Source organism: Peromyscus maniculatus, chromosome 12, assembly GCF_049852395.1.
Source record: "Peromyscus maniculatus bairdii isolate BWxNUB_F1_BW_parent chromosome 12, HU_Pman_BW_mat_3.1, whole genome shotgun sequence".
Lineage (NCBI taxonomy): Eukaryota > Metazoa > Chordata > Mammalia > Rodentia > Cricetidae > Peromyscus > Peromyscus maniculatus.
The window spans coordinates 26,770,172-26,797,361 of record NC_134863.1 but is presented as its reverse complement, the minus strand read 5'-3'; the positions used below and the strand labels follow the sequence as shown (position 1 = coordinate 26,797,361).

Genomic DNA, 27,190 nt, shown 5'->3' with positions numbered 1-27,190 from the left:
AGCCCGTTAAACACACCAGGGTGCTGGGTTGATGGGACAGCAGGCTGCCTTTGGCTAGTTCCTGGGGGATTTTGAGAGTGCAGAGGAGAGTGAGAGCAGGTGTCTCTAAGGGACTGAGACAGAGAGACAAGAGGGAGAAGGACCTGTGCAGGCCAGGGCTCTCACTTGGTAGTTCCCATGCTCCGGTACAGTGGTTCTCAACCTGTGGGTCGTGACCCATTTGCTGGTGAATGACCCTTTCACAGGGGTTGCATATCAGCTATCCTGCATGTCCAATATTTACATTATGCTTCAAAACAGTAGTACAATTACAGTTATGAAGTAGCAATGGAAATAATCTTATGGTTGGGGGTTCACCACAACGTGAAGTGTATCAAAGGGACCTTCCTAGCATTAGGAAGGTTGAGAACCACTGTCCCAGCACATAGCAGGTGCCCACAAGTAGGACACATTTGCTCAAATACCCCAGAGTTGTTGTTGTATTGGGTCTGGGCTGGGGCTTTTGCACTTCTCACGAGTTCCTGGGTGATGCTGGTCTAAGCAGCACACTTGGAGATTTTATTGGCTCCTCTGGAAGGACATCACGGTTAGATCAGATCCTGCATGGGTGCTTCCTGGACAGCGATGGGGTACCCGGCAGGCAGCCTGTGCCAAGAGGATTCCTAGTATATTCTCAGACGAGGGAGAGGTTCCTCTAACCAAAGCGCTGCTCTTCTTCCTGGCTGTTAACAGATTCCAGCGCTGCTCCAGCATGGCAGGACATTTTCTTTTCGCAGACAGATGGCCTGTAGCAGGTGGCACATGTTCAGAGCCTCAGAACCAAAATCTTGCTCTGGCGCCACTTCCACAGATCCCGAAGCAGAGGGCCAGACTGCTTTAAACTTCCCCAGGTGACAGACCATGTTGCAGGGTGTTCCCTCCCCCCTCCTCCTCCCCACCCCTGTAGTCTTGAACTCCTGGGCTCAAGCAATTCTCCTGCTTCAGCTTCCCGAGCACCTGGAACTATGGTGCCTGGCTTCAGGTTTATATTTATTACTCTAATGAACTCCCTGTCTCGATCTCCCAGTGCTTCCCCTGACTGGACTCATCCCCGAGGTCTCTTCAGGCCGCACATCTTCTCCTATCTGCTGGTCATTGTCGTGTGTGTCCTCCCCCCCTCCCCCCACAGACTACACACCCTGCCTGTTACTCTCCAGGTCCCCAGAACCACTGTCGTCTTCATCTGCCCCTGAGAATTCCAGGTCACCTGCCTTGTTTCCCAGGCCTCCAGCAGATTCTGCTGTCAACACCCATGCGGCGACTCCAGGTAACAAATGGTTCCCGACATTTCTGTCTTTCAGTGACGCGGAGAGTAGAAAATTGTGCAAGAAGATGAAAGTTGACCTCAGCCCAAAGGACAAGAAGATTGAATTATTCCATTACCAGTAAGCAACCCTGGGCATTTCCAATTTCAGAATAAGTGCTGAGAGCTTTTCTTGGTAGTCTCAATAAACACCAGATTTTAGTTAGATTTGGCTTATTTCAGAATGATTTTTCCCCCCTGTATTTACCATTATTTATTAGAAAGAAAGACGGGAGGAGAGAGAGAAACAGACAGACAGACACACACACACACACACACACACACACACACACACACACACACAGAGTTCTGAACAGTGTCTGGTAGCTGAAACATATTAAAGTTAATACCTTTTTCTTATTTGACAGGGATGGTGCATTTCACATGGAATATGACCGAGCTGTGACCCTGAAGGTGAATTTTCCTCCCTCCCTCCCTCCCTCCCTCCCTCCCTCCCTCCCTCCCTCCCTCCCTCCCTCCCTCTCAGCAGAGTGGGGTCTGAATGGACACCAGAAGCTTGGCAGGTCTCCCTGAAGGGAGAAAGGGCAGGTTGCGCAAGGTCTTCCTGACCACCTGAGGGTTCTTATCATTAATGTTGATGTCAGCAGAGGTTCTGGCCAAGTTTATAACTGTTGACACAAGGGACCCGGGCCTTGTCAGTGTATGCCTAGGAGTCATCCAGCGGGGCAGCTAATGTCGTGACCCTCCTCTCCAGAGACCAGGGTCTCCTTTTGCTCTGGCTTCAGAACCGGCCCCTCATCTGTGAGGGTGCCCACAGTGGCTGTCCATAGACTGAAGGGCATGGGCTGCCTGGTGTTTGGGTAGGCATGGTAAACGTGGGGGCAGATTGGCAGCTTCAAGCGGATGTGGCTTGTTCCAGGTGGGATATGGATGTCACCACGTGTCCCTGCTACAGTCCCATCTGTAAGTAGGTGGGAAGCCTACATAAAGACAAGTGTGGTCCCGAGCCTGCAGGGGCCACCTGGCTTTCACGGAGGAGCCTCCTTTCCGCTGCCCTCAGCTCTCCTTCGACTTCAGCATCTTCTGCCTCGGACCATCACGCTACTTCTGGTCCAAGGTCATCAGCTGACTTGGCTGGGGCCGTGTATTTCATTCGGTCCTAACCTGAGCTGAACCCGGGCACGGTTCTCCTCTGAGCCCCTGTATCTCCCCCAGCCCCATTCACTGGCTTTTACCACACAGGGGATCGAACCTAGGGCCTCCTGCCTGCTAGGCAGGTGCTTTACCACTGTGCCCGGTCTGTCTTTCTCCATGTCATCTCTTTCCAGTTGTTCCGAGCTATTCACCTGTCTGTATAGCCGTCAGTGCTCAGCTCCTTCTGCCCTTCTCCCAGGTCATTTCTTAGTTATCCAAATGTGTTTAAGTTGCGACAGCTGTACCCGCTGTGGCAGTGATTCTCGGCCTTCCTAATGTTACAACCCTTAATACAGTTCCTCATGTTGTGGTGACCCCCAACCATAAAGCTATTGTTGTTGCTCCTTTGTAACTGTAATTTTGCTACTGTTATGTGTATGTGATGTAAATACCTGATATGCAGGATATCTGATATGTGACCCCCAAAGGGATTTTGACCCACGGGTTCCGCTTTATGGCTCTCTGCCTGATTCTGTACTCTTAACACCCATGTAGACACTTGGAGATTTATTTCCAGCTAGAGTTGCTTGGCCCTCTGTATTCTGTGCTGTGACATCGACTAATGTCCTTGGCGAGAGTACACTTGTTCCCCAGGAGCAAAATGTGATTGGGAAGCAGGTTGGGTGAATTGCTCACACATTGATAAAAGACAGACTGGTTTGTGATTGGACCTCTGGAAAGGCTGCCCTGGAGTCATGGAGCCTGAATGGTGCTGCCCAGAACTCTGTCAGGGAAGTGGCCAGAAGCCCAGGGACAGGCTCGCCACAGAGTATCTGGTGACGGGAGCGGAGTGGCCTCTGTTGCACTCTTGTGTGTAGCGGGTATCTCTTTCTGCATCCAGCAGTGGGCTAGAGAAGTAGGCTGAGCATTGGGCAGGGTCAGAGGCTTTGGTTTCAGAATGGGCAGCCACAGTCGTAGGATCTCCAAACCCATAGGGTCAAGAAAGACTAGGGCAGAGGAAGGCGTAACATTTATCCTGATTATCTGGATTTTGAGCATCCAGCTAATGATGCTCCGGTAACTGAGGGTGGGCTCCCAGGTGCCGATTCCCATGATGTCTCATTAAAATGTGGAAAGAACCCGTAGGTGGTGGTGAGCATCAGTTAAATGAAAAAATGATACCCACACAAACAGCAGGATTCTAACATGACTGTTTTAATTCTCTCCTTTTTGCATCCATATCATCTTTTTTTTCCCCCCTTGATGCTGAGTAGAGGTCAAGGGTGAGGAGGTTGTAGGAGCTCTGAAGCTCAGCTCATGCTGAGTCTGGAGACAGGACCACACCCTCTGAAGCAGCAGTTCCTGACCAGTCATGGGTCCCTGATCCCCCTGAAGCACTACTGAATTAGGGACCAAATAGTGTGTGTGCACATAGCAAGGTGGTCCGGACTTTCCAAACTGGAGTCATCTAATTTTGTGTACTCTAGATTGAGAACAACCATACTGGGTATTTCTGGACTAGCAGGCAGGTGGACACCCACTAGCATCTGTTTCTCGTGTCCGATGGGCCGATGCCTCTGTAGGTGTGGTAAGCATAGGCTTTGGAGAGGCATTATCCATTCCATTTGGCTTACATTGTCCTGATGGAGTATTGGCAAGGGATCAAGGAAGGGTAGATCTGACTTTTGTAGTGGCAAAATAGCTGTCCTTTTCCTTGCTAGGAGGGACTTCACAGTTCCATTTGGACAGACAGGAAGTGCTGTGGGATGGAGACCTTCTTAAAGCGTCTCCCATTTTCCCACAGTAGCTAGCCCCTTCCAGAATAGTAAACCCCATTAGGGTCCTCTGCTAAGTACCTAGCCTCATTAAGGGGTGTTTCCTCTTCTTCCCTCAGACTTCCTTCCTTCCTTCCTTCCTTCCTTCCTTCCTTCCTTCCTTCCTTCCTTCCTTCCTTCCTCCCTCCCTCCCTCCCTCCCTCCCTCCCTCCCTCCCTCCCTCCCTCCCTCCCTTCCTTCCTTCCTTCCTCTCACCCTCCTCCCCAGTTCCCAGCTTGGCATTTGCTCACTGGCGCTTGATAAAGTTGACTGAAATAAGAAATCTTTTTTTTTTTTTTTAATGTGTATGAGTATTTTGCTTGTTATGTCCTGAATGTTTACCATGTGCAGGCAGTGGCCATGGAGGTCAGAGAGAGGTGTGTTGGGTCCCCTGGAGCTGGCATTACAGATGGTTGTCATCATGTGTTTGCTGGAACTCAAACCTGGGTCCTCTGGACGAGCAGCCAGTGCGGTTAATTAATGAGCCGTCTCTCCAGCTCCCCCAAATAAGGGGTCATCAAATTGGGACTCTGAAGATCCTTGTGTGTTGACCCAGCATGGCTGTTCCCCTCAGCCGTGAGTGGGATGGGAGTAGGCCGTAGGCAACCTTTCCTGCTTCTCACCCACCTTGAACATCTTCCCAGACTGAGAGGAAAGAGGATGTCATTTCTGCCTACCCCAGTGAAGTGCTATGGGTGGCGTAGGAGGGAGAGCAGCGGGACATTTTCCTCCGATGGGAGCCCGTGGTTCACCTAATGAAGCCAGCAGGCTTTTTAGCTTCCTTGTCCTGATCCAGAGGGTCCAGGGAAAGAAGTGGCGTGGCTTGCACCAGGCCATTGGTACAGTCTGGCTTGGTGCTTCCCAGCCTGGGCCCCACTGACCCACATACCAAGTCTAACAGGCTTTGAGGCTCATTGTTAGCAGTGCAGAACACGGACTCCCCAGCAAGTGAGAAGTGCTGTGATTCCTTGCCTGTAGAGGGGGCTTAGGGATGTGGAAGGACATGTTTCACCGAGGCCTGGGGGCCTTAGTTCAGTTGAGCAGAAAGACTTCCTGGGGGAAGATCGTAGTTGAAGCCCTGGAGTGTCTCTGGACGAAGAAGCCTGGTTGTTGTCCCACGGTAGAGATACATGGCCATGTCAGCTGACCAGTGGTGTCATGTGATTGAAAAGGCCCCAGGGAAGTGCTGGGAATAAATTCTGGCCACTTAGTGATGATGTCCATGGACAAGAAATATCTCCTCCTCAAGCAAGTGCCAGCTGCGGTCCCATGCCTGGCACTTGGTGTGCCTGGATATCCAGACATAGCAGAGTAAGTTTCTGGGTCTGCCACCTCTCCCATTTCCTGACTAAAGTCCTTGTTTTTTCCCCCCTTAGTCCATAGTGGCTTTTCTGAAGGACCCTAAAGGTCCCCCACTGTGGGAAGAAGACCCTGGAGCCAAAGATGTTGTCCACATTGACAGTGAAAAGGTAATCTATTCCTCGTCGCTTCTGATGGATACTAGCGCCTTCTGTACCTGGGTCTCTCCAGAGAGGAGCCCAGGCGCTATCTCATGTGCGCTTTCCTCCAGGCGAACGAGGCCAGCTCTGGCTCCATACCATCGCCAACAGGAGCCTCCTAGGTGACCGCCTGAGAAGTCTCCATTCTCCACTGCTGTATTTAATATATTTTAACATGTTTAGCAGTTCCTTGGCCAAGTAGATTTAATCCCTTCGGCTACTGCGTAAGGCAGATGTTGCTGGGGGCGGTTTTTTCTTTTTCTTTTCTTTTTTGAGTCATGTATAACTTTGAACAAATTCTTTACCCTCTTGAGCTGCATTTTCAGAGTTGGCCAGGCTTGAGGGGTGGAAAGGTGAGTCTTGTTCATTAGTTCTTGATGACTTAAACAAAGCTGTGGTCAGCCTGACCCTCAGCCTTCCCGACCGGATTCTGTGTAGCCTCAGACCGCATTGGTATGGCGCCCTGTTTATGTAGCTGTGTCTTCACATGGAGATGATGACAGGTGCTGTCTCTTAGATGTCACATGGTCTGAGGGAGGCAGTACACACACATGTGTACACACACACACACAGAAAACTTGTTGTCTCAATAAAATGAAACATAACTTTTAACTTCCTCTGCCTCTCCTTTCATTTAAAAGTATTAGCTACTATTTTTTTTTTTTTTGTTTTGGAGACAGGATCTCTCTATCCCTTGCTATCCTGGAACTCACTATGTAGATATAGATCAGGTTGGCCTTGAACTCAGAGATCCATCTGCCCCTTCCTCTAAGTGCTGGGTTTAAAGGCATGTCTAAAATTATTGACTACTCTTAATGCTTATTAACCCAAAAGGAAATGATGGCTTTTTTTTTTTTTTAAACTTTCTGGAGGGTTGGGATCATATATGATCATTGTGGCCCACCCAAGAATCATTTTTTTTTAAGATTTATTTTTATTTTATATGTGTGTTTTACCTGCATGTATGGAGTCAGATACCTTGGAACTGGAACTACAGATGGTTGTGAGCCACCATGTGGGTGCTGGGAATTGAACCTGCCTCCCCTGGAAGAGCATCCAATGTTTTTAACCACTGAGCTCTCTCTCCAGGCCCCCAAGAATCAATTTAAAAAGTATTGGGTGTCCACATTCTAAGGCAGAAAGTGCTGGGTTTGTCACCCAGAAGGTAAAGAGTTTTGGAAAGCATCTGGCATGGGGGGCGGGGCGGCACAGGTGTCAGGAGGTGGTGAGTATTGTGAAAGAACAAGACCCAAACCAAGTGCTCCACCTTCGTAGACCTTTGCCTGGCACCTCCCCACCCCCATGTCACATCCCGAATGCCCTCTTACCATCTTCTGTAACTGTGAGAATATTAAGAAGTGGCTTTTCACCCCTGTCCATAGTCCCGTTGATATTCTGTGTGCTGTTTCTCTTTCCTGAATTTCTTTTCCGGAGGTAGAATCCCCACAAATAGCTAAAGGTTGGATATCAGTGGTTCCCAACCTTCCTAACGCTGCGACCCTTTAATACAGTTCCTCATGTTGTGGTGACCCCCCCACACCATAAAATTATTTTATTGCTACTTCAAAGCTTTAATTTTGATACTGTTATGAACTGTAATGTAAATATCTGATATGCAGGATATCTGATGGGTGACCTCCAAAGGGGTCAGTACCCACAAGTTGAGAACTACTGTTCTATATTCACGTTGAACTAGTAGTTTTAATTTTTAAGCTTGGAATTCCATACATTTTGGTACCTTTACATTGTAACTTGTTATTAATGATGTGAGTCCAGATTTTTGTTGTTTTTAAGACAGGGTCTCACTATGTAGCTTTGGTTTTCCTGGAATTGACTAAGTAGACTAGGCTGGCCTTGAACTCACAGAGATCTGCCTCCTAAGTGCTGGGGTTAAAGGCATGTGCCACTACGCTCAGCTGTGAACCTAAATTTTTGTAGACTAGGTATAATAAAATCCTTTCTTCTTAGATCTTTTAATGGATTTTTAATCTGCAGAGATCCCCGAAGATAATTTTTTAAAATGAATCTTTTATCTCCACTTAGGGCCAAATATCTGTGTGAAGGTTGTTAGGATCAAAATGTAGTCATGTTTTAAGCCTTCACCCCTCCTTAGAAAAATTTTAAAAAATTAAATAAAGCTGTGAAGGAGGGAGCTCTCATGTACTTGCCTGATAACAGAGCCACCTTACAAGGCTACAGCAGCCTTACCCAGGGATGTGTCTGCAGAGATGTCTGTTACCTGGTACTGACCACATCTCATTACTAAGCTGGAATACCTAACTTACGAGTACTCTTCATTTACCTTTGAAAGCGTCTCTTCCGTTACGCCCATGGTTCCCTGCCTGGCAGACTCAGCATCTGTCCACTCTCAAATAAACGCCATGATTTTTACTCCCGGTGTTAAGAATCAAGCCCGGGCTTTGTGCGTATTGAGCAGACTTCCTACCTTGGAGCTATATCTATACTGCCTAAATACCTCAGTTTCTTAAAGCTTCCCTCTTTGGTTGTTATTTAGGTTAACATTCAATTACAATTCTGTTTTAAAACAAGCACCTAACCCCTCTGTGAATGTAAATAAGGGTTAGCTTCTCAGGGTTTTTCACAGAGTGTTTTAGATTCCCACGAAAAATTAAAATCTTGTTTTATCTAGCTGAAAAAAAGTCTAAGTAATACACATTCACTGTTGAATATTTAGAAAGAATAGCTTATGCATAAAAGAAAACCACATATCACACTGTCTCTTCATTGAGAAATGGCCCACTACTGATATTTTTGGAGGCTTTTAAGGTAATGCATATATAAATATTTTTACTCAGAAGGACGTCATTGCATTTATATACCATTCTGTAACTGCCTGCCCCACACCCACACCCCGGTATAACATGCGCATCTCACTGTGATATTAACTATTCCTCTGCACTGTCTTAATGCTGCAGTTGTATTCCATCGTGCGGGACCTGCCATCGTTTATTTACTTAATGCCACGTTGCTGTCAGAAAACTGCATTCTGAAATTTCCTCTTATTTTCCTTATTATTCAAAAAGAAAAGGCCTCTGATTTTCTTCTGAGAGAGCCGGTGAGAGGAACTCACTGTCATCGAAATCTGCTCTGTGGCAATGCTTTGCTGCAGCCCTCAGCGGCTCGCTTTTCTCCTCCTTCACGGGCTCTCATTCTGACCAGTTGTTACAGCATTGTGACAACCCCCCTTTTCCTTTTTCTATTTGCCACGTTTATTTAACAGGTCAGTTTGTGTTACTTCATAATGTGCCAGGCGCTGATCGGTTTCACAGATACAAATGATCTGGTGTTGATGATGCCCTGGGTTGTCCTTCAGGGCATTGTAGACCTGTCGACCCATGGTGGTGGTAGAGCTGAAGCCAGGGAAGAGATCAGCCAGTGTGGGCTGTACCGTCCAGTACTTCAGCCAACAGATCCCCGTGGCCATCCAGAGTAGTCATGAAAACCGATACCTTCACTGAGACACAGATGCTCGCAAAGTCACGTGGCGCGCTGGCCTTTTCAATCGTCTCACGGAAAAGCAGCTCCTTGATGTCTTTGGATTTTATAGATAGAGCTGAAAGTTAGTAGCTGCTCCCGGCTTCTTCTTGGGAGAACCATCTGTCCCCTCAGACCCCAAGTCTCCTCCTCTCTGATGACAGAGTTGTCTAGACTAAGACAGCCCAAGGTTCTTCCGGCTCCTGTCGGGCTATGACTGAGTCTCATGTGAGTTCTGAAGCGTTCACCCCCATGCCTCCTATCACTGGGTTCTGAGGCAAAGTGGCCAGAAGCTCCCGGGCTGCCTGGTTGTGTGTGACCTCCTGGCGTTTTCTCTTTGTGCCTCAGGACTTCAGACGCCTCCTGAAGAAAGAAGAGAAGCCACTCCTCATGATGTTCTATGCTCCCTGTAAGTGAATGCTCCTTGGGCCACAGTCCATTCGAATTTTGCCGGTGATGGGCAGCCACCTTTCGGCCTTCCTCTTGGCCTTTCTGACTGGCTCCATCTTCCTGCCATCCTCTGCCTCTCTCTCTCTGCACTCGAGTTGACAGCCTCCTGCCCTCTCCACCCTGGAGTCTACAGGGTGTCTTGTCTAGTTAGCTGTGCTCTCCCATGCCTCTGGCCCTGGAGTCTGCAGAGCATGCCCTCCCTCTGAGTGCATGCTGTGACACCGCTGTTCACCAACCCTTGGGCTTGCCCCGTTTTACCACTCCAAGACTGTCTGCCTCCGGGACACCAGCTCCCTCAACACTGCTGGTGTCGCCTGGCAGGACCAGGGGACCAGGGTGAGGGGAAGTGGGACCTGGGGATTTGGGCTCCATAGCTGTGTGAGGCCCGAGGCTGTGGGAAATGGCAGAAGGACAGTGAGGTGCAGCAGGAAGATCCAGATCTGATGCCAGCTGGCTCCCAGTGAGCTAGATGAGCTTGGCCAAGTACTCCACCTTTCTGGGCTCAGTTTCCACACTTGTCAGAGAACAAGCTTTCGCAACCTTTTAACTGCATTTCACAGACTTGAAAAGATTTTACATCACCACCCTGCACTATAAGTATATGTAAATCACATGTAAATGAGCTGTTTCTGTGTCACAAAATCATACTTACACTCACCACGTGCTGTGTCCTGTACCAGATGAATACTATGTTCTGTTTTATTGGGAAACAGTTTGCTGTGCCTGCTGCTTCATAAGCCTCTGATATGGATCAGCAGACTATGGCTGCGTAGCTCACTGTTTTTGCAATAAAGTTTTATTGGAACTCCGCTATGCACATTGGCACACTGTCTATGGCTGCTGGACAGCCAATTGAGTACTAGTAACAGAGAAAAATCTCAAGGAGGTGCTGCCTAACCATTCTTGCAGCCTTACAGTCCCAACTCATAGCATGATTGGAACCTGGTAAGGCTCTGAACTGTGACTTTGGGACTGCACACGCCCTTCCAGAAACCAGAGGGGTTTGTCAGCTGTGAGAGGAAGTTGTGCCCAGGAGCATGCGTGGTGGGGGTGGCTGGCCCAGTCTGTGGCATCAGGCTTCTGTTGACCCTTGAACGCCTACCTTAGTTCCACCTTTCCGGAAGCTCCTTGCCTAGAGGCCCTTCCCCGTTCTCGGGGCTGTTGGTGTACACCTCTGGCCACATGCCCCTTTGGGGTTCTGGTGGCGCTGCCTGATGGCGCCTGCAGTTCATTCACCATGAGAACAGCTCCTGCCCAGCGCCAGCCTCCTCCGAAAATGCTCTCGGCCTCAAAGGTGTTCGTGACTCCGGGAGGAGCCTGGTTACCCCGTGTCTGAAGTTTCACCACACTCACTCTCTGTTAATGTCACTAGCTGGTCTCAGCAGTTTTTTTTTTTTTTTTTTTTCTCTCTTTGCTGAGAACCTCATTAATCATTCAGCTGCAGATCGCTCCAGCAATCGCCCTTCCTCTTTGGTACCTGGAGGAGTGGGTCTCCTTTGCTTTGTCTCAGCCTCCAGGACTCAGCACACTGATGCAATGGAACTGTAGAGCTGGGTGTGTGTGTGTGTATGTGTGTGTGGTAGGCAGTAGGCAGTAGGCAGTGCATGTCAGGAGGCAGGGCCAGGGTCTGAGCCACTCTGAGGTTCCCCCTGTGACTACATCAGTCATTTTAAAAGCGCCACCCCAAGCCCTTGCAGCCCGGTGTTTGTGCCATCGGCCCCGCCCACTCTCCCGGGCTTCCTGGCAGTGGGCCTGTGCCGCTCACTGCAGCCCGAGAGCGTCTTTAATAATAGAAAGCTCAGGCTGGAGGAGCCGGGAGCCTCAAGGGTGTCACAGAGCATATTAGTGGTGGGAAGGGAAGACGCAAACCAACTCGCTAAGTTAAACTTCCCACGGAGGCTCAGATTGGACAGCCTCCAAGGTCCCAGAGACCCCGGGTCTTTTTGTTATGTGTGTGCTTAGCGAAACAAACTCGGGCTTTTATTATCGCCTAGACCAACCCAGCTGCTGTGGCTCCGCTCCTGGGATTCACAGCCATCCCCTGACCCAGCAATCTGTCAGGCTCTGATCTTCTGATGACTTGTGGATGAATCAACCCAGAGACAGTGGGAGCCTTTAGGTGTGACGAGGCATCTGGGTCCCCAGGCCCTGCTGCTTTCTCAGTAAATGTTTGTCCGCTGAATTAATGAGAAAATAAAAAGACTGTCTGCTCGGAGTTTGGGGCTGCAAGAGTGATAATTAGTCTTACCTCTTCCCTACCTTGCAGTTAAATCCCCGAAAGAGGAGCTTAGATGGGAAGAGTGGACCAGCTCTATTATTTTTTTGTGGTTAGATTGGAAATGGGGTTAGCCTGGGGTTTCCTGTTCATCCTCATTCCCCCAGGACCTTGTCTATACCTTGTCTCTGCCCCTGGGACAACTAGGGAGTACATTTGCTGCGGGCTACAGAGGCCACACGTGCGGGGCCAGGTGGTCAGTTGCTCCTGATGGGTGACTGGACTGGGCGGGGGTGGGGGATGGGGTGGGCAAGCACACTTATGGTTGAGAAAGTTGGGGAAGGGGAAGGGAAACGGTGTGTGTACTCCTTGCTTTCCCCCTGGAACGGGGTGGCCTCCCCTTCCTCTTCTGGAAGGTGCTTCTCCCACTGTGGATGAGGAGCTGACTCACAGCCTGTGTTGAACAGAGATGCATCCTGGGCATTGAGTGACTCTGCTGGCTTAGGCCCTGCCCACTCTCTTGGCAGCTCTGCGCAGAACTCATGGGCCAGGCACTGTCTTCACAGACGGGGAGACTGTGATTCACATAGCCAGAGTCCCATAACCCTCAAGGGACACTGAGACTCCTCAAGTGTCAAGGGCAGACAGATGCAGATGGGGGTCTTCTCCCCTGGAGCATAGTGTCTCTGCTCTGCGGTCTACTGCTTTCCCTGCCATGGCTTTGGCCTGTATGTTTCCACTAGAGCACGACCCTGTTTCCATTTTCCTCTGGGAGTCTCCACGGTGAGGGCGGTGTCGTCTTCCCACTATTAGTGCCCAGGCCAGGGTGACCAGCCAGCCAAAGAGAGCCACTTAACTTCCCAGGACGGTTGCTGCACCATTTCACAAGCTCAGCATTGGTAGCCAGTGGTGCGGTGTGTGTCTGGGTACCCATCTGTCAGGCAGGAATGTTCGGGAGAAGGCTGTATGGCATTGGTGGTGGTCTGGGTCACAATTTCCTACATCCGTGTCTCTCCTAGTAAACTTGTTAGCAGGAAGGGTTGAATAGTCCCAGGAAGGGGACAGACAGACAGACAGACAGGCACACACACACATACACGCACACACATTCTCCATGCCTCTGTCTGCCCTTGGAAGGTGAGAAGTCCCTCCCACCTGGATTCTTCGTTCACAGCCTTCCAGGGTGTGCATGTGTCAGCCTGCCATCGAATGGGGCATGGCCTCGCTCTTTGAGATGAGAACCCACCTGACACACAGTTCCAGGCAGCCCTGGGTCCTCTGGCCCTCAGGTACACCTCTCAAAGCTTTCTGTGCTGCAGAGTAACTGTCAGAATCGGTAACAGCTTGGCATGTTACCGTTCCCGGTGACGGAGCGAGCCCAGTGAGGTCAGGGCAGAAATACGGCCTGTTCTGATTAGGTTTAGATGAAGGGGCGGGTTTGCAACAAGCTTGCTCTGAAGTAGTAATGGACGTTTGCCACAAATAGACCAGTGCTGGTGTGGGGGCATTGCCACCCCAGGAGAGGACCATGACCATTCAGACCACAGAAACCTGAGAGGGCAGAGCCACGGGCTCCTGTGCAGAGCCGGGAAGGCTGGGGGTCTGTTTTCCTCCTTCCTCATTTGCCAGCAGGAGAGATGGCCCAGCAAGTTCTCCTCAGTCCTGGCCTGGTGCTCTCCTACCTGCAAGTGCCAGCACCTTTCCTGCTGGGGCGGCCTCCAGTTTATTGCTTAATTATGCTTGTAAATGGAAGAGAAAAGAGGCACGGAAATCCCCCAGGTCATTGTACTCAAAAGTCACAAATTCTCCCTTCTAGTGGCATTTGACTCTGGTTCATTTGCCATCCCTGACTGGGTAAGGAGGGCAGCTTTTAGCTGTGCGTGTAGGAGGCTGCTCGCGACATCTGTCCTGGCTCCCCACGTTGCTGTGGAGCAGGCCAGCCATGCTGGAACATTGTGGGCTTTGCTTTCTCTTTGGTACCTTTGCTTATCCCGTCTGAGATCCACGGAGGAACTGGGGGCTCCATCTTGTTTTGTGCCTGTAAATTCTTTGGTGGCCTATCCCTTTTGGGTACCACAGGGCCCAAGTCAGCCCTGAGCTTCCCAAAGTATGTAGGGATGTTTGTGGGTGGCTGCTGGCCTGGTGTAGGGGCTCGGAAGGGACCTCAGGGTCTATCATCACTATAACTGGGTTTGGTTTTTTCTTAACAGGGTGCAGCATGTGCAAGCGGATCATGCCACATTTCCAGAAGGCTGCCACCCAAGTGCGAGGCCACGTTGTAAGTAAGGCCCTTGGGGCCAGCAGAGCTGGTGGTTCTGACTGGGGGCTAGGATTGGGTGGAGAGGGCAGGTTCTGAACTGTGAGGCTCCCGGTCCCCGCTGCCCAGGTTGCTTCCGAGACCTGTCCCCTGAAGGTGGAGAACTAACTGCAGTGTTTGCAGGGCAGGTTGGTACCTGTCAAAGGCCAGTCAGTGATGGCATGGTTGAGGAGACAGCAAACCAGGGCCAGGGAGCTGAGGCAGAACGTCTGAAGGCTAGTGCTTTGGGTATTGGGGTCTGTCTTAGTTAGGATTTTTATTGTTATGAGGAGACACCACTCCCATGGCAACTCTTATAAAGGAAAACATTTAATTAGTGCTGGGTTACAGTTTCAGAGGTTTAGTCCGCTATCATCATAGCGAGAAGCATGGCGGCGCGCAGGTAGACATGGTGCTGGAGAAGGAGCTGAGAGTTGTACATCTTGACCTGCAGGTAGAAGAAGACTGTGTGTCACATATGTGCTTGAGCATATATGAGACCTCAAAGCCCACCCCACAGTGACACACTTCCTCCAACAAGGCCACACCCACTCCAACAAGACCACACCTACTCCAACAAGGCCACACCCACTCCAACAAGGCCACACCTACTCCAACAAGGCCACACCTACTCCAAGGCCACACCCACTCCAACAAGGCCACACCCAATCCAACAAGGCCACACCTCCTAATTGTGCTACTCCCTCTGGAGCCAAGCATTCAAACATGAGTCCATGGGGGCCATTACTCTTCAGACAGTCACAGGGTCCAAAGTGGATGTAGCAGTTGCTGGGAGGGAAGGAGGTCCAGTGGCAAGGAAGGAGGTTGGTGGTACTGGGGGTACACCGGAAATTCAGAGCAGGCTCACCGAAACCATACCTACCCCAGGTTTTGGGGCTCTGTGTTAGGAGGTGGGGAGCAGAGCAGAAAGAGGCAACCACGCCCTGACAGGAGAGCTGCAGAACCAAGACTGTGGACAATCCCCACAAGAAGGACGGAGAAACATATAGGGAGGTAGAGAGGAGGCCAGTGGGTCCCAGGGAAGCCTGCTTTTAGGAGACACAAGGAAGAGAAACCGGCAGGGAGCAGCCATTTAGAGAAGCCACAACAAGCAGCATGGTATAGCACGGAACAGAGGTGGACATTCAGGGAGGAGGAGCTGGGCTGAGGGCCACCGCAGAGGACTGCCTCCTGTCCACCTGCCATCTGCTGACCTGAGGTCCACCTTGGAGGGCCGCCTGCTGCCCGCCTGCCCTCTGCCCTGTCAAGAGTTGTCTTCTTTGCCGTGGATCTCTCCCTTCCCTAGACTGAGTTCGGGGCACACTTGTTATGCTGACCACCTCAGCTACATATCAATGTACAGATGTCAGTATGCTTATGTTGTTGTGAAATAGATCTTCAGCTTGGTTTCATCTTAGGAAACTGAAACTTGGTGCTCGCTCAGCATGAATTTCCCCTTTGCTACCTACCCCTAGCCTTGATATATACCTTCCTGTTTCCTGTTCCAATGATTTTGAGGTTAGATCCCTCATTAAAGTGGACTCATACAGTATTTGTCATTTGTAACTGGCTTATTTTGCTTAGCATGTTGTCCTGTATGTCCACCCATGTTGTAGCGTGTGACACAATTTCCTTTTAAAGCTGTATAATATGCACACACACACACCTATCATTTATCTATTTATCTCCCTGGACATCTGAGTTGCTTCTAGCTCTTGGCTGTTACGAAAGAGGCCGTGAACACGTGGGTGAGCAGATGTCTCCTGGAGTTCCTGCTTTGACTGCTTTCTAGTGTGTTTGTCCATTTCTGCACTTGCCCATAAGTAGCAGAAGCATTTTTTGGTGGCAACAGAAAAGCATCTGCTGCTTTTAGGAGTGTGGAAAAATCCATACACCACTCACAGAAGGCTATCAGAGGAGCCATCTCTGAGTCTGGCCCACGTCCCACTGTGGGAGAACTGAAGTCTTGAAACAGCATCACAATCTTTATGGATCAAATTAAGTGGGGATTAGTTCAAAGTCAACAGAAGCGGCATCATGTAGACTGGGGATCGCCCGCCATGCAGCTGCAAGGCTGGCTTACAGGAACCAGTGTGTTCTCTGCTGACCTCATTCTGGGGCAGCACCAGGGTCCTGCTTGCTGCTCACTGGTGAATTTTTAGTAGTTTGCCTGAAGACGTTTGGCCTTGAGGTACATATACATCACTCTGGGGAAATTTCACTGCTCATTTTGGGGGCCTCAAAAGATACCATATTTTAAGATTATTTAGCCCGGAGAAAAGACTTAATTACCCACCGTGTTCTCCTCACCTGTGCCTGTGTACATTTCGAACTGCTCATCTCGACTTCCAAACTCGGTGGAAGCATCTCGAAGAGCTCCAACCTCCAATCAGAATAGGAACTCCCCCTGCCAGCCCCAGCCACGTGCACTTTCTGGATCATTCTCAGCCATTGCCACACTGTCCACTCGGTCTCCCCCCCACCCCACTGGTCTTGCCACACTTCCAGAGGACTTCTCTGTGCCCTGCACACAGACCCACCCACCTTAGCTTCTGTGCCACTCACTTTACTCTTGGATACACTTACGCTCGGTGCCCTTCCTGGGAGCAGGTGCTGCATTCAAGTCCAGGGTGTTTCTTCAGCCTGGACGTAGAAGGTACCCGGTCCGTAGTGACAAATGAGGAGCTTGGAGCGTATCGCTCCTGGGTCTGTTTTATTTTAGGCTGTGTTTATCTAGAATGATGTCCCCTCCTCCTAAAGGAATCCAGAGTATTAGTTGTCAAGGTCAGATATGTAGTGGAAAGGAGGCTTGTAGGAAAGAGATTCTGCCCATGGCCAAGGGCTTATACTGGGATCTTTCATGAAGTTGGCCCTGAAGCTTACTTGTGTTCAGGGGACCTGCTCTTCCCATCTAGGCCCAATCTAGAGATCTAGAGCTGCCCATTCTCGTTCCACCAGTGACAGTATAGAAAAACCAGGAATTGCCCTTGAATTAAACAGCACAGTGAAGGCCAAGTGTGAGTAAACTCTGCCCAGGGCATCTGTGTTGTCTAAACTCCCATTTCCTTGCTTGAGGTTTGTTTTCTTCTATTTCTACTTTAGTTTCTTAGAAAAGCGGCTTTTGTAATGTTCTGTCCTTTCCCTAGCTTCTTAAAGGGGTTGGGGGGGGGAGGGCTGGTTTTTGGGCTCGGACTCAGTGTATAGTGGTGCCTTCCCAGAAACCAGGGACAGGACAGGAGGACTGGGCAACCCAGAGGTGTTGATTGCTTTCTGCTATTGCACACAGAGCACAGCAGGGCTGATATCAACTCTTTTCCCCAGGAATCATCAGAAGCTTGCCCTCCCCGCTGCTAAAATCCAACTGGCCTAGAGCATCCAGCCTCCTCTTCATTGCTGCCATCTTTGAGCCTTTTTTGTCTGGGTCAGACGTTGTCTTCTGCTCCAGAGCTTGGGGGGTGTCCAACCTGATGATGTCATACAGGAAGTCAGGCCAGATCAGGGATATGTGGCCTTTGCCATTTTCCCAACTCAAATCTGCTCCCTTTGGCACTGACCTTGACCAGTGGTGAGTCAGGGGCATCTGTCCTCGCTGCTGCCAGCTAATTGGCATCCTCATCATCAGCCAAGCTGTTCCCTGGGTCAGCAGCATTAGAAAGAGCTACGCCTCCAAGTGCATCCTTCCCAGCCTTGCCCTTATCCACACTGGGCCTTTGTGCATCGCCAGTCTCTTATTAGCCTCGACCACGATTGGCTGGAGAGGACGCAAAACTGAAGTGCTTCCGTCCTGGTAACAGACTTGTAAAGGCCAGGCTTGGTGCTGGCGCTCACTCACTGCCAGCGAGGTGGGAGTTCTTGAGCTAGGTGCTGAGCCTCGGATCATCTAGCTCTGAAGTGGGGATGATGATGCTGGCCCACTGGGTTGCGAGGAGCAAATGTGTAAGCTACGGCCCACTTCGTAGGTGCGAGCGACCTCCACCTCCTCCTAACTGCCCTGAGTCCATTCGTCAGGTTCACTAGGAGAAGGTGCCTCCGAAGGCTGCCTTCTCTCTGTAGTGCAGAAGAGAAGGTGCTTTCTTTGTCTTGCCGTAGTCGGTCCCCTCATGATCTTCTCTGTGCCCTTGATTCTGCCCAAGCTCATTTCCTGAGCTCCAATACCACATATCTGATAGCTTAGACATTACAGTCTAGATTTCCTCCTCCTATTAAATGCAGTGTTTAAAATAAAACAGCTTCCCTCCACCTGATGGACCGTTCCCTCCACCGGTAGCCTTCCTTTAGGCCCCTAACTGAGCTGCCTGGGTCCTCAGTGATGTGTCCTGCACTTTGGCAAACACCTCTTCTCACATCCGCCATCTTGTCTACGTCCGCCATCTTGTCTGCATCCACCATCGTGGACCAGGCTCTGCTTGGCCACATAGGTGTTTGTTGGAGTCTACTCACTGGCCCCCTGATCTACAGCTCTTCCTTGACAACCTGCCCTGTCCTGTGCATTCACCCTGTATATCCTAGAGCTCTGCATCTTTGAATTCAGCCAACAGTGGGTATAAGATATTTAAGGGAACTGCTTCTATAGTGAGCACATACAGACTGAGTTTATCCCTTAAGTCATAACCATCATAACTATTTAGCATCTACATTGTCTTCTGTTTGGGGAAAATGTGGGATAATTTGGAGCATATGAGAGAGTCTCTGTAGGGTATATGCAAATGCCGCTCAATTTCATAGAGGAGATGAGAATCTCAGGATTTCTATATCCTGGTATTTTTCCCAACTCCAGTGGATACTGGGGAATGACTCTATTTCAAAGAAATGCAGCTGAGTTACTGAGTTTTCTTTGATCTCACCACACCTGAATGGGGTCCCAAATGCATCGACAACTAAACTCTTTTCCAAAGTGACTTTGGCTAACTTGCTTATAGCCTTCTCTCTTCCAAGTGTACGTGTTCCACAGTCCAGCTAGGTAGACACACTCTCCATTTTTTTGGGGGGGCACTCATCCTGCTATAAACCTTGCTTCATTTCCCTTCCTGAAATGGCTTGGCAATCTGACCCTACTAAGAGCAGTAGCTTATGAACTCTCCCGCTGTGCAACATCCATGATTGTTCCTGCCAAGGGTTAGTGTGAAGAAGTGCTTGTTGGGCATGTTTCTACAAGTTGCTCAAAAAAATACACATCTCACTGGGTGTAGGGGGACACACCTTTAATCCCAGGCCGGGGGGGGGGGGGGGGGGGGGGGGGGGGGCAGAGGCAGGAGAATAGTTCCAGGACAGCCAGAGCTACACTGTGAAACCCTGTCTCAAAAAAACCAAACCAAAACAAACAAACAAAAAAATACCCCCCCCCCCAACTACACACACACACATCCCATACTTCTCCTTAACTAGGCATTGTCTCGCCGGGCAGTGGTGGCGCATGCCTTTAATCCCAACACTCGGGAGGCAGAGCCAAGTGGATCTCTGTGAGTTCCAGGAAAGGCACAAAGCTACACAGAGAAACCCTGTGTCTAAAAAAAAAAAAAAAAAAACCTAGGCATTGTCTCCTAAATGGCCCAGAAGTGCTACAGAATCTTTAGATAAGACACCCAAGTATAGGTGTTTTGAAAAGGCTACTCTGGAGATGAGATTGGTTTTTTTGCCTAAGTGGATGAATGAGTCTTTAGTGGTTGCCACATGGTAGGGAGTAGGTATCTTCAGAAGAGGGACCAGAATGTCCAAAGTGAGGGACCAGAAGCAAAGACAACATGTGCTCTGGAAATGTGAGCAGATTATAGACTTTGTAGTATTAACAAAAATACCTGATTCATCTTGAGTTAAAACAGATTTTAGTGTCTTATCCCTTAATCATCAAAGCACATGAGTTGTTGCTGATGAGGAAACTGAACTACAAGAGAGGGAGTTGAGCCTTGTCAACGGTAATGAATCTGCTAGGTGGGGAGTTTGGATGGCTAACAGTGCATATGCTGCTGGTGGTGATGGAGAGGAGGGGGGAGAAGGAGAGACAGAAGAGACGATACACACTTTGCAAGGTGTCTGAGAAGCAGACAGGCCAATTTCCTTCCTGTGCAGAAATCCTAGACTGTCTCCTTAAAAAAGAAGAAAGAAAGAAAAGAAAGAAAAAAAAATCTAGACCCTAGCAGGTGTACAATTAAGAGATTTGTAAGAAGGAAGGATTCAAAGCTGAGACAGGGACCATATGGGCTGTGTACGGAGTTGGATTTCCGCCTGTGTTCAGTAGGATTGTGAAGTTGGTGTGGAGAAGCGCTGTGATGGAAAATAGAAGGGATGTGTGTGATTAATCTTGTGGCAAGTGTGCACTGACGTGAGGGAGATCAATTAGACAGGAAAAGAGAACCTTAACGTCGACAAACATTACTGGAACAGACTGAACCACTCTGGGGAATGAGCAGAGCGGCTTTCAGAAGGCTCCAGGGCTTCCAGTCGGTTCTATTTCAGGCTTATTCTCCTGTACTCTTCACAACACCCCCAAATGGGACAGGGGAACCCTGTTGATTTAGCAAGCACGTGTTATGTGTCGGTTGTATGCCAGGCACTCTGCTAGGTGTTTAAAACAATTTGAAAGACGTTTCTGGGCTGCCAGGGGCTGCAGGTTCGGGCAGCACGTCAAGGCCGGTAGGAAAGAAGGACCTTGAGGTCACAGAGCACCAGTTCGGGACTTAAAATCTTTGACCTAGGTTGTCCCATTCTGTTCTCTTAAGAGGCCTGCAATAGTCACATCACCTACACCTTCCAAACAAGGAGCCTCGGGGAGGGTGGCTTTCCAAATGCCACACCGCTCATAGGTCAAGTTCATTGCCCGCTATGTTCACAGTGTTCCTTAATTCTCTTTCTCTGTGTCCATCTCCGTTAGAATCCGTAGTGTTTCCTGTGTTGCCGTCCATGTTCTCCCCTTCACTTCTGTGTTTCTCTGCTCCGAGAGCAGCCTTCCTGTGCTGGCCATTCAACAACATTCTCTCATGAGAAACAGACTCGAAGTTGTAGCACCTACTTCAGCCCCGTGGGAGAAGGTCCCGCCCTAGGAAGGGTCCATGTCAGGAGACACCGCCTTCTGGGTGGTTCTTAGTAGTTAAGCCACATAGCAGAGACACAGCTACTCACTTTTCCAATTCATGGGCGTGGACCAAGGAGAGCCTAGAACCAGAACACTGTCAGACTTTTATAGTCAAGCCAGGCTGAGTGTGAGGGGTACCAGCAGGAAGAAAGACGTGGGTCACATGCCATGGTCAGGAGTGGAGGGGGGGTTAAGCAAACCTGTGGACACCTCTGTTCTTGTTGGTTTTTGCTCTTTTGGGGGCCTGCCACCCAGCTCCCAAATAAATCACACGTGGAGGCTTATTCTTAATTATAAACATCCGGCCTTAGCTTGGCTTGTTGCTTGCCAGTTTTCCTTAACTTGTATTATCCTGTCTACTTTTTGCCTCTGGGCTTTCTCCTTTTCTTACTGCTGTATATCTTACTTTCACTCTTACTCTGTGGCTGGCTGTGTAGCTGGGTGTCTGGCACCCTGCTTGTCCTCCTCTGGCTACTTCTCTCCTCTCCCAGGTTTCTCCTTCTATTTATTCTCTCTGCCTGCCAGCCCCGCCCATCCTTTCTCCTGCCTCACTATTGGCCATTCAGTTCTTATTAGACCATCAGGTGTTTTAGACAGGCACAGTAACACAGCTTCACAGAGTTAAACAAATGCAATATAAACAAAAGTAACACATCTTACAATATTTTACAGCACACCTCATCTCTCAAGTACTGTGAGAATCATAGTCTCCTTAGCCACATACGAGAAATGGAGTGTGAGGCTACCATATCAAACCTAGATGAGCAGCCTGAGGACAGGACATGAGATGATGTCCAAGGCCCTTACACAGAGGCTCAGTGTGTCGAAAAGCTTCTGTTTCCACAACTTAGAAAGACTGGCCCTTCTTGAACGTGAACAGAGAAAAAGGCACCTTGTGTGCTTAGGTGGCTGTGGCCTTGATCCAGGCCCTCTTGAACTTGGCCCTCAGAACTATTTTTGTTCCAAATGGACCTTCTTGTGGAGCAGTTATCTGGAGGGCAGCCCTGGAGCTCAGATGCCTGGCTTTTCCAAAGCTTTCCATTTGGGGGGCGGGGTGAGGGGAGCTCATTCAGACAACCCTGTTACCCTGGTTGCACACCATTTTGCAGGGCTTTGTCCCAAGTATCTTCTTCCAGTGAGACCCCTGGCCAGGCCATGCATGGGTGGGTGCAGGTAGTAGACCAGTCTCTTCTCCGTTCTTTCAGGTGCTGGCTGGGATGAATGTCTACCCCTCGGAGTTTGAAAACATCAAGGAAGAGTACAATGTGCGCGGCTACCCTACCATCTGCTATTTCGAGTAAGTCTCCCGATTCCCTTCTGGGGTGTGCTGCCCCCTGGTGGTACTGGTGTCCCTGGCTGAGCCAGCCACTCTGTCTCTCCGTTTCACAGGAAAGGGAGGTTTCTGTTCCAGTATGAGAACTATGGGTCCACGGCCGAGGACATCGTGGAGTGGCTGAAGAAGTAGGTCCTGCAATTGTGTTTTGGGTCATCAGGGGTTGGGGGCATCTGCTGTGCTGAGGGCAGCCCCTGGCTCACAGGGCTGTGCTGGAGAAGAGGTCAAGGAAAGGAAAAGACTGTCGCACTGCCTTTGTGGCTGGTTCCCCCATGCGGATCTGTGAGAGGGGGTGCAGGAGCTATGAGGGTTTGCTGGGCTGTGGTGACGGGACCTGTCTAGAATCCGCTCTTCCCTCTCTTTCTTCATGGCGTGGAGCTGGGGAGGGGCTATGTAACCTGTCGACTCTCTTGGCGTAGTCAAGGGTTTTCTGGAATCTTCTCATTCAAATTTAAGCCCCCCTTCTCCCCCCCCCCCCCCCCCCCCGCACCAGACTGTGATGGATAGAAGTACTTCTCACCTAGGATGTCATGTTTGAGACAGTTCCACGGAGGTCTCTCTCTGAAAATAGGACTGTCACTTGAGTGCTTATTTAAAAAAACAACACTCTATTAGATGCTGTGAAGCTATTCTGGAACATTCTAATGCCTTGGACTCTGACACACACACACACACACACACACACACACACACACCCCTGTGTAGCTAGAGTTTTCCTGCCTTGCCCACAGCCAGGACAAATCTTTGTCACCCGCCAGTCCCACAGCCGCTCAGACCCAACCATGTAAACACAGAGACTTATATTGCTTACAAACTGTATGGCCGTGGCAGGCTTCTTGCTAACTGTTCTTATAGCTTAAATTAATCCATTTCCATAAATCTATACCTTGCCACGTGGCTGGTGGCTTACCGGCGTCTTCACATGCTGCTGGTCATGGCGGCAGCGGCTGGCAGTGTCTCCCTGCCTCAGCCTTCTGCTTCCCAGAATTCTCCTCTCTCCTTGTCCCACCTACTTCCTGCCTGGCCACTGGCCAATCAGTATTTTATTTGACATACAGACCATCCCACAGCACCCCTGCTTCATGGCAACCTTCAATCCCCGCTTTATAATATGATTAGATCTCTAGACATCAATCGCACAGTTCTGCCGGCCCAGCCCCTCCTCTTAGCCACCATGAGCCAGGCCAGCTGCTGTGTCTTGTCATCATCCCACTGAACATTCCACTCCTCCTAAGCTTAGCCTAACCTCGCCAGAGCCCTCACGGAGCTCAGTGCCCTCCTGGAGCCCTCGGGCCACCCCTTCCCCAGTGCCCACCCTGCTCTCCCATGGTGTGGTCCTTTGTGCATACATGTAGAAATAGCAGCTACTATTTAGGGGATTCTGCTTTGTGGCTGGCACCACCGTGAGCACCTGATAGAGTTTCTTGTCTCGTGTTCACAGTAGCACCAGCCAGAAGGTTTTTTTTATCCTTGTTTCATGGTCGAGTTAACGTAGGCAGAGATTCAGAGCAACTTGCCCAAGTCTACAGGACTGATGATAGGTAGCTAGACCGCTGGCCTTGCACCCCAGGAGACCCCCTGGAATCCCACTCAGAGTTCAGCATAGGCCCTCAGCCTTCCCCGTCCCCAGTCGCCAGCTCATTAATATATATTGGCATCTTTACTTTAGGGACCCCGAGCGCAGACCCCAGGGTTAAAGATACAGAGGTTCGAGAATCGGTTTTTCAGAAATTGTGATAAGAATGGATTTTGTATTAAAAAACCAAAACTCTAAGGAACACGCTGACGGATTTCTGAATGCTGAAGCCCCGTCTCCCCGAACTCCCAGGGGCCCGGGAGACGAAACACCAGTCCACCTGTGTTTGCACAGAGACGTGTATTTTTTTTGGAAGTATTTTCGCATCTCTGTCCCCATCGGCTACCTCATTTCCAGCCCCTGCCTGGGAAGGCTGTTCCCTATTACTATGTGTTCATTGTCTTAACCTGGACCTTCACTTTCCTTTTGATAATTTTTCCATTTGATAACAAGAGTGTACTCTCCTCCAGCCGCTTTGGGAAAAGGTTTCAACAAATAGCAATCTCATTTGTCACCAGAGCATAAAATCTGCCTGCTTCCCTCCCCTTCCCTAACCTTTTGTCATTTCAAAACACCCTCATCTCTTTCTAGAAGGATAGGGTTTTTGTCTGGGGTTGGGGGCTGGGGCTGGGGAGATGTGATCAGGGCGGCCAGCTGTTTGTTGATATGCTTGGTGGAGATTTGTGCCAGGTTGCTGTCTCTCCACCGGAGCCGACCACCTGTCCTCCAGCCTCTGCACCCACCTGGCCCCCCCCCCCCCCCCCCCCCCCCCCCCCGCTGCCCTGCCCTACCGAAGCCCAGGGCTGCCCGCCATGGAGCACTGTCCTGGCCATGCCTTCCCACCTCTTTTCTCATCTTCTCCTCGGAGTCAGAGGGCGCCCCTGCCGTCAGCCTAGTACATCTGTAGTCTCCAAGATGAGAGAGGAGCTGGAAGGAAAACTTGGGGCTCTCTGCAGCCACACACTCTAGGCAGATGTGAGCACTCAGGGTTGGGGCACACTGCTGTGCTCCTCCCTATCAAAATAAGAATAGATAGGTCACCTCTTACGGGATGTCCAGGGAGCTGCCTGACCTCATGCCCCTGCAAGAGTTAGCTCATGTCACCATGTTGTGAACGACCTTAAAATTTTAAGTATTTTTCTGAGTTTATGGACTTTCAAGTAAGATGTTTCTTGTAGAAAACCGTGTAAAGTATGAGGAAAAAGCACTTCTGTACCCTCTTACCTAGAGCTATTTGGGTGGATTTCCTTCTAGATTTTCCACCGTGTGTGCCCAGCTCCATGTGTGGTTTCTCCTTGTCTGGTTCCTTTTAAGTCTTTACTGGTTCCTTCAATCCTAAGTGGGCAGTAGAGGACCTCCCCTCCACACTGCCCTGGCCCTGAGCTGATCTCCAGGGTCCCTGTCTAACCAAGTGTGGGAAGACTGGGGAGCACCCATCCTGGCTGTTTCTCCCAGTGATGTATAAAGCCTCAGAGAGAACCTGTGCTCCCTAGAACCAGTCCTGGCATCTGGGGGCACGAGGGCTCTGGAGTGGACCGTTTACACAGTAGCTGCCCGTCCTCGTGGTTCTAGGGGCCTCGTCACCTCTGCTGAGTTGGGGTGGTGGCAAGTAGAGGGCTATGTAAACAGCAGTCCATTTTGGCCTGGCCCCCACCTCTGTCTCCAACCAGAGGTAAACTGAATTAACAGACACCAACTGTTCTTGCCCTCTACTGCTCCGAGCTGCTGTTCTCTGTCTGTGACTCACATATCTCCCTGAGATGAGCTTATGGGTGGGTGGCCTTTCCAGGACTAGGTTGCCCAGGACAGATATTCCCGGCTAGCCTGCAGAGCACACGAAAATAGCCAGAGGCCTGGAAGGGTACTGAGGAGTCAGTAAGCACCCCCCAGCAATCACCCCAGGTGCCCTCTACCTCACTGTTTTTGCTGGAAGAGTGTAGTGTATGTGTGTGGTCCGTGTGCACCTGAGTGTGGAGGTACGCATGGGCATGCACCCATGCAGGGCAGATGTTGAGTGTCTTGCTCTGTTATCACTCTCTGCTGTATTCCCTTGCAGCAGGGGCTCTCCACAGTCTAGAGCTAGGCTGGCAGCTAGCACGCCCAGGTGATCCTCCTGTGTCCGCCTCCCACCATGTTGGGATTAGATACAGGAGACCATGCCTGACTTTTTATATGGTCCCTGGGTACTGGAACCCAGGTATCCATATTTGCATACTAAGGACTTTTATCCACTGAACTATCAGCCCAGCCCTTTACCTCTTTTTGAGTTCAAGTTATACATGATTATCTGGTTAGTCCTTTGTACATTTACAGGGCATCTCCTGCCCATTGTCTGTCTGGGAGAGCCTGAGAAGTAGCTGTAAAAAGGCCAGTGAGTAATCCATTGTCAAGCAGATAAATATATACTTTTAATTCTTGTCTCACATTACATCCTGACCATTTTTCCTTTCCTCCTCTCCTCCCAGTCCCTCCCTCCCAATTCCCCTCTCCCCCAGATTCACTTCATCCTCTGTTTCAGAAAAGGGCAGGTCTCCCAGGGATATCAACCAAACATGGCGTATCAGGTTGCAATAAGACCAGGCACCTCCCCTTGTATTAAGACTGGACAAGGCAACACAGTAGGAGGGAAGGGTCCCAAGGGAAGGCAAAGGAGTCAGGACCCCCTGTGAGGAGTCCCTTAAGAACACCAAGCTACACAACTGTACATGCAGAGGACCTAGGTAGACCCACACAGGCTCCCTGGTTGTTGGTTCAGTCTCTATGATCCCTATGAGCCCAGGTTAGTTGATTCTGTGTGTTTTCTTGTGGTGTCCTCGACCCCTTTGGCTCCTACAATCCTTCCTCCCCCTCTTCTGTGGGGATCCCTGAGTTCTGCCTAATGTTTGGCTGTGTGTCTCTGCATCTGCTCCCATCAGTTATCCGGCAGATATTTTAAGTTGAAGTTGCTTACCTGGGCTCCTTCGGTCAAAGGCATTCATTCCCCCCCCCCTCCCATTCTGTTGTCTG

The 27,190-nt window shown here is 50.1% G+C and overlaps 1 protein-coding gene and 1 long non-coding RNA gene across 7 annotated transcripts in view; one reads left to right on the top strand and one right to left on the bottom strand.

Moving 5' to 3' along the window:
• Pdia5 (protein disulfide isomerase family A member 5) overlaps positions 1-27,190 on the top strand; it is a 91,879-nt gene that overhangs the window by 35,058 nt on the left and 29,631 nt on the right. For all 3 annotated transcript variants that reach the window (XM_006974560.4, XM_042259252.2, XM_042259251.2), the window contains exons 4-10: positions 1,341-1,424; positions 1,711-1,756; positions 5,628-5,720; positions 9,594-9,654; positions 14,121-14,188; positions 22,481-22,572; positions 22,665-22,736. In XM_006974560.4, coding sequence (XP_006974622.3) covers positions 1,341-1,424; positions 1,711-1,756; positions 5,628-5,720; positions 9,594-9,654; positions 14,121-14,188; positions 22,481-22,572; positions 22,665-22,736 — 516 coding nt within the window. The remainder of the gene's footprint in view (positions 1-1,340; positions 1,425-1,710; positions 1,757-5,627; positions 5,721-9,593; positions 9,655-14,120; positions 14,189-22,480; positions 22,573-22,664; positions 22,737-27,190) is intronic.
• LOC143268113 (uncharacterized) lies at positions 14,519-17,891 on the bottom strand. 4 transcript variants are annotated; one of them, XR_013043723.1, is made up of 4 exons: positions 17,761-17,891; positions 16,751-16,960; positions 15,090-15,255; positions 14,519-14,654 (listed from the first exon to the last, which is right to left on the bottom strand). It is a non-coding gene; the product is annotated as an uncharacterized LOC143268113 (long non-coding RNA). The 4 variants fall into 4 exon arrangements; XR_013043724.1 differs by lacking the exons at positions 16,751-16,960; positions 17,761-17,891 and adding an exon at positions 16,503-16,681 and having other exon boundaries at positions 15,090-15,252; XR_013043725.1 differs by lacking the exons at positions 16,751-16,960; positions 17,761-17,891 and adding an exon at positions 16,517-16,681.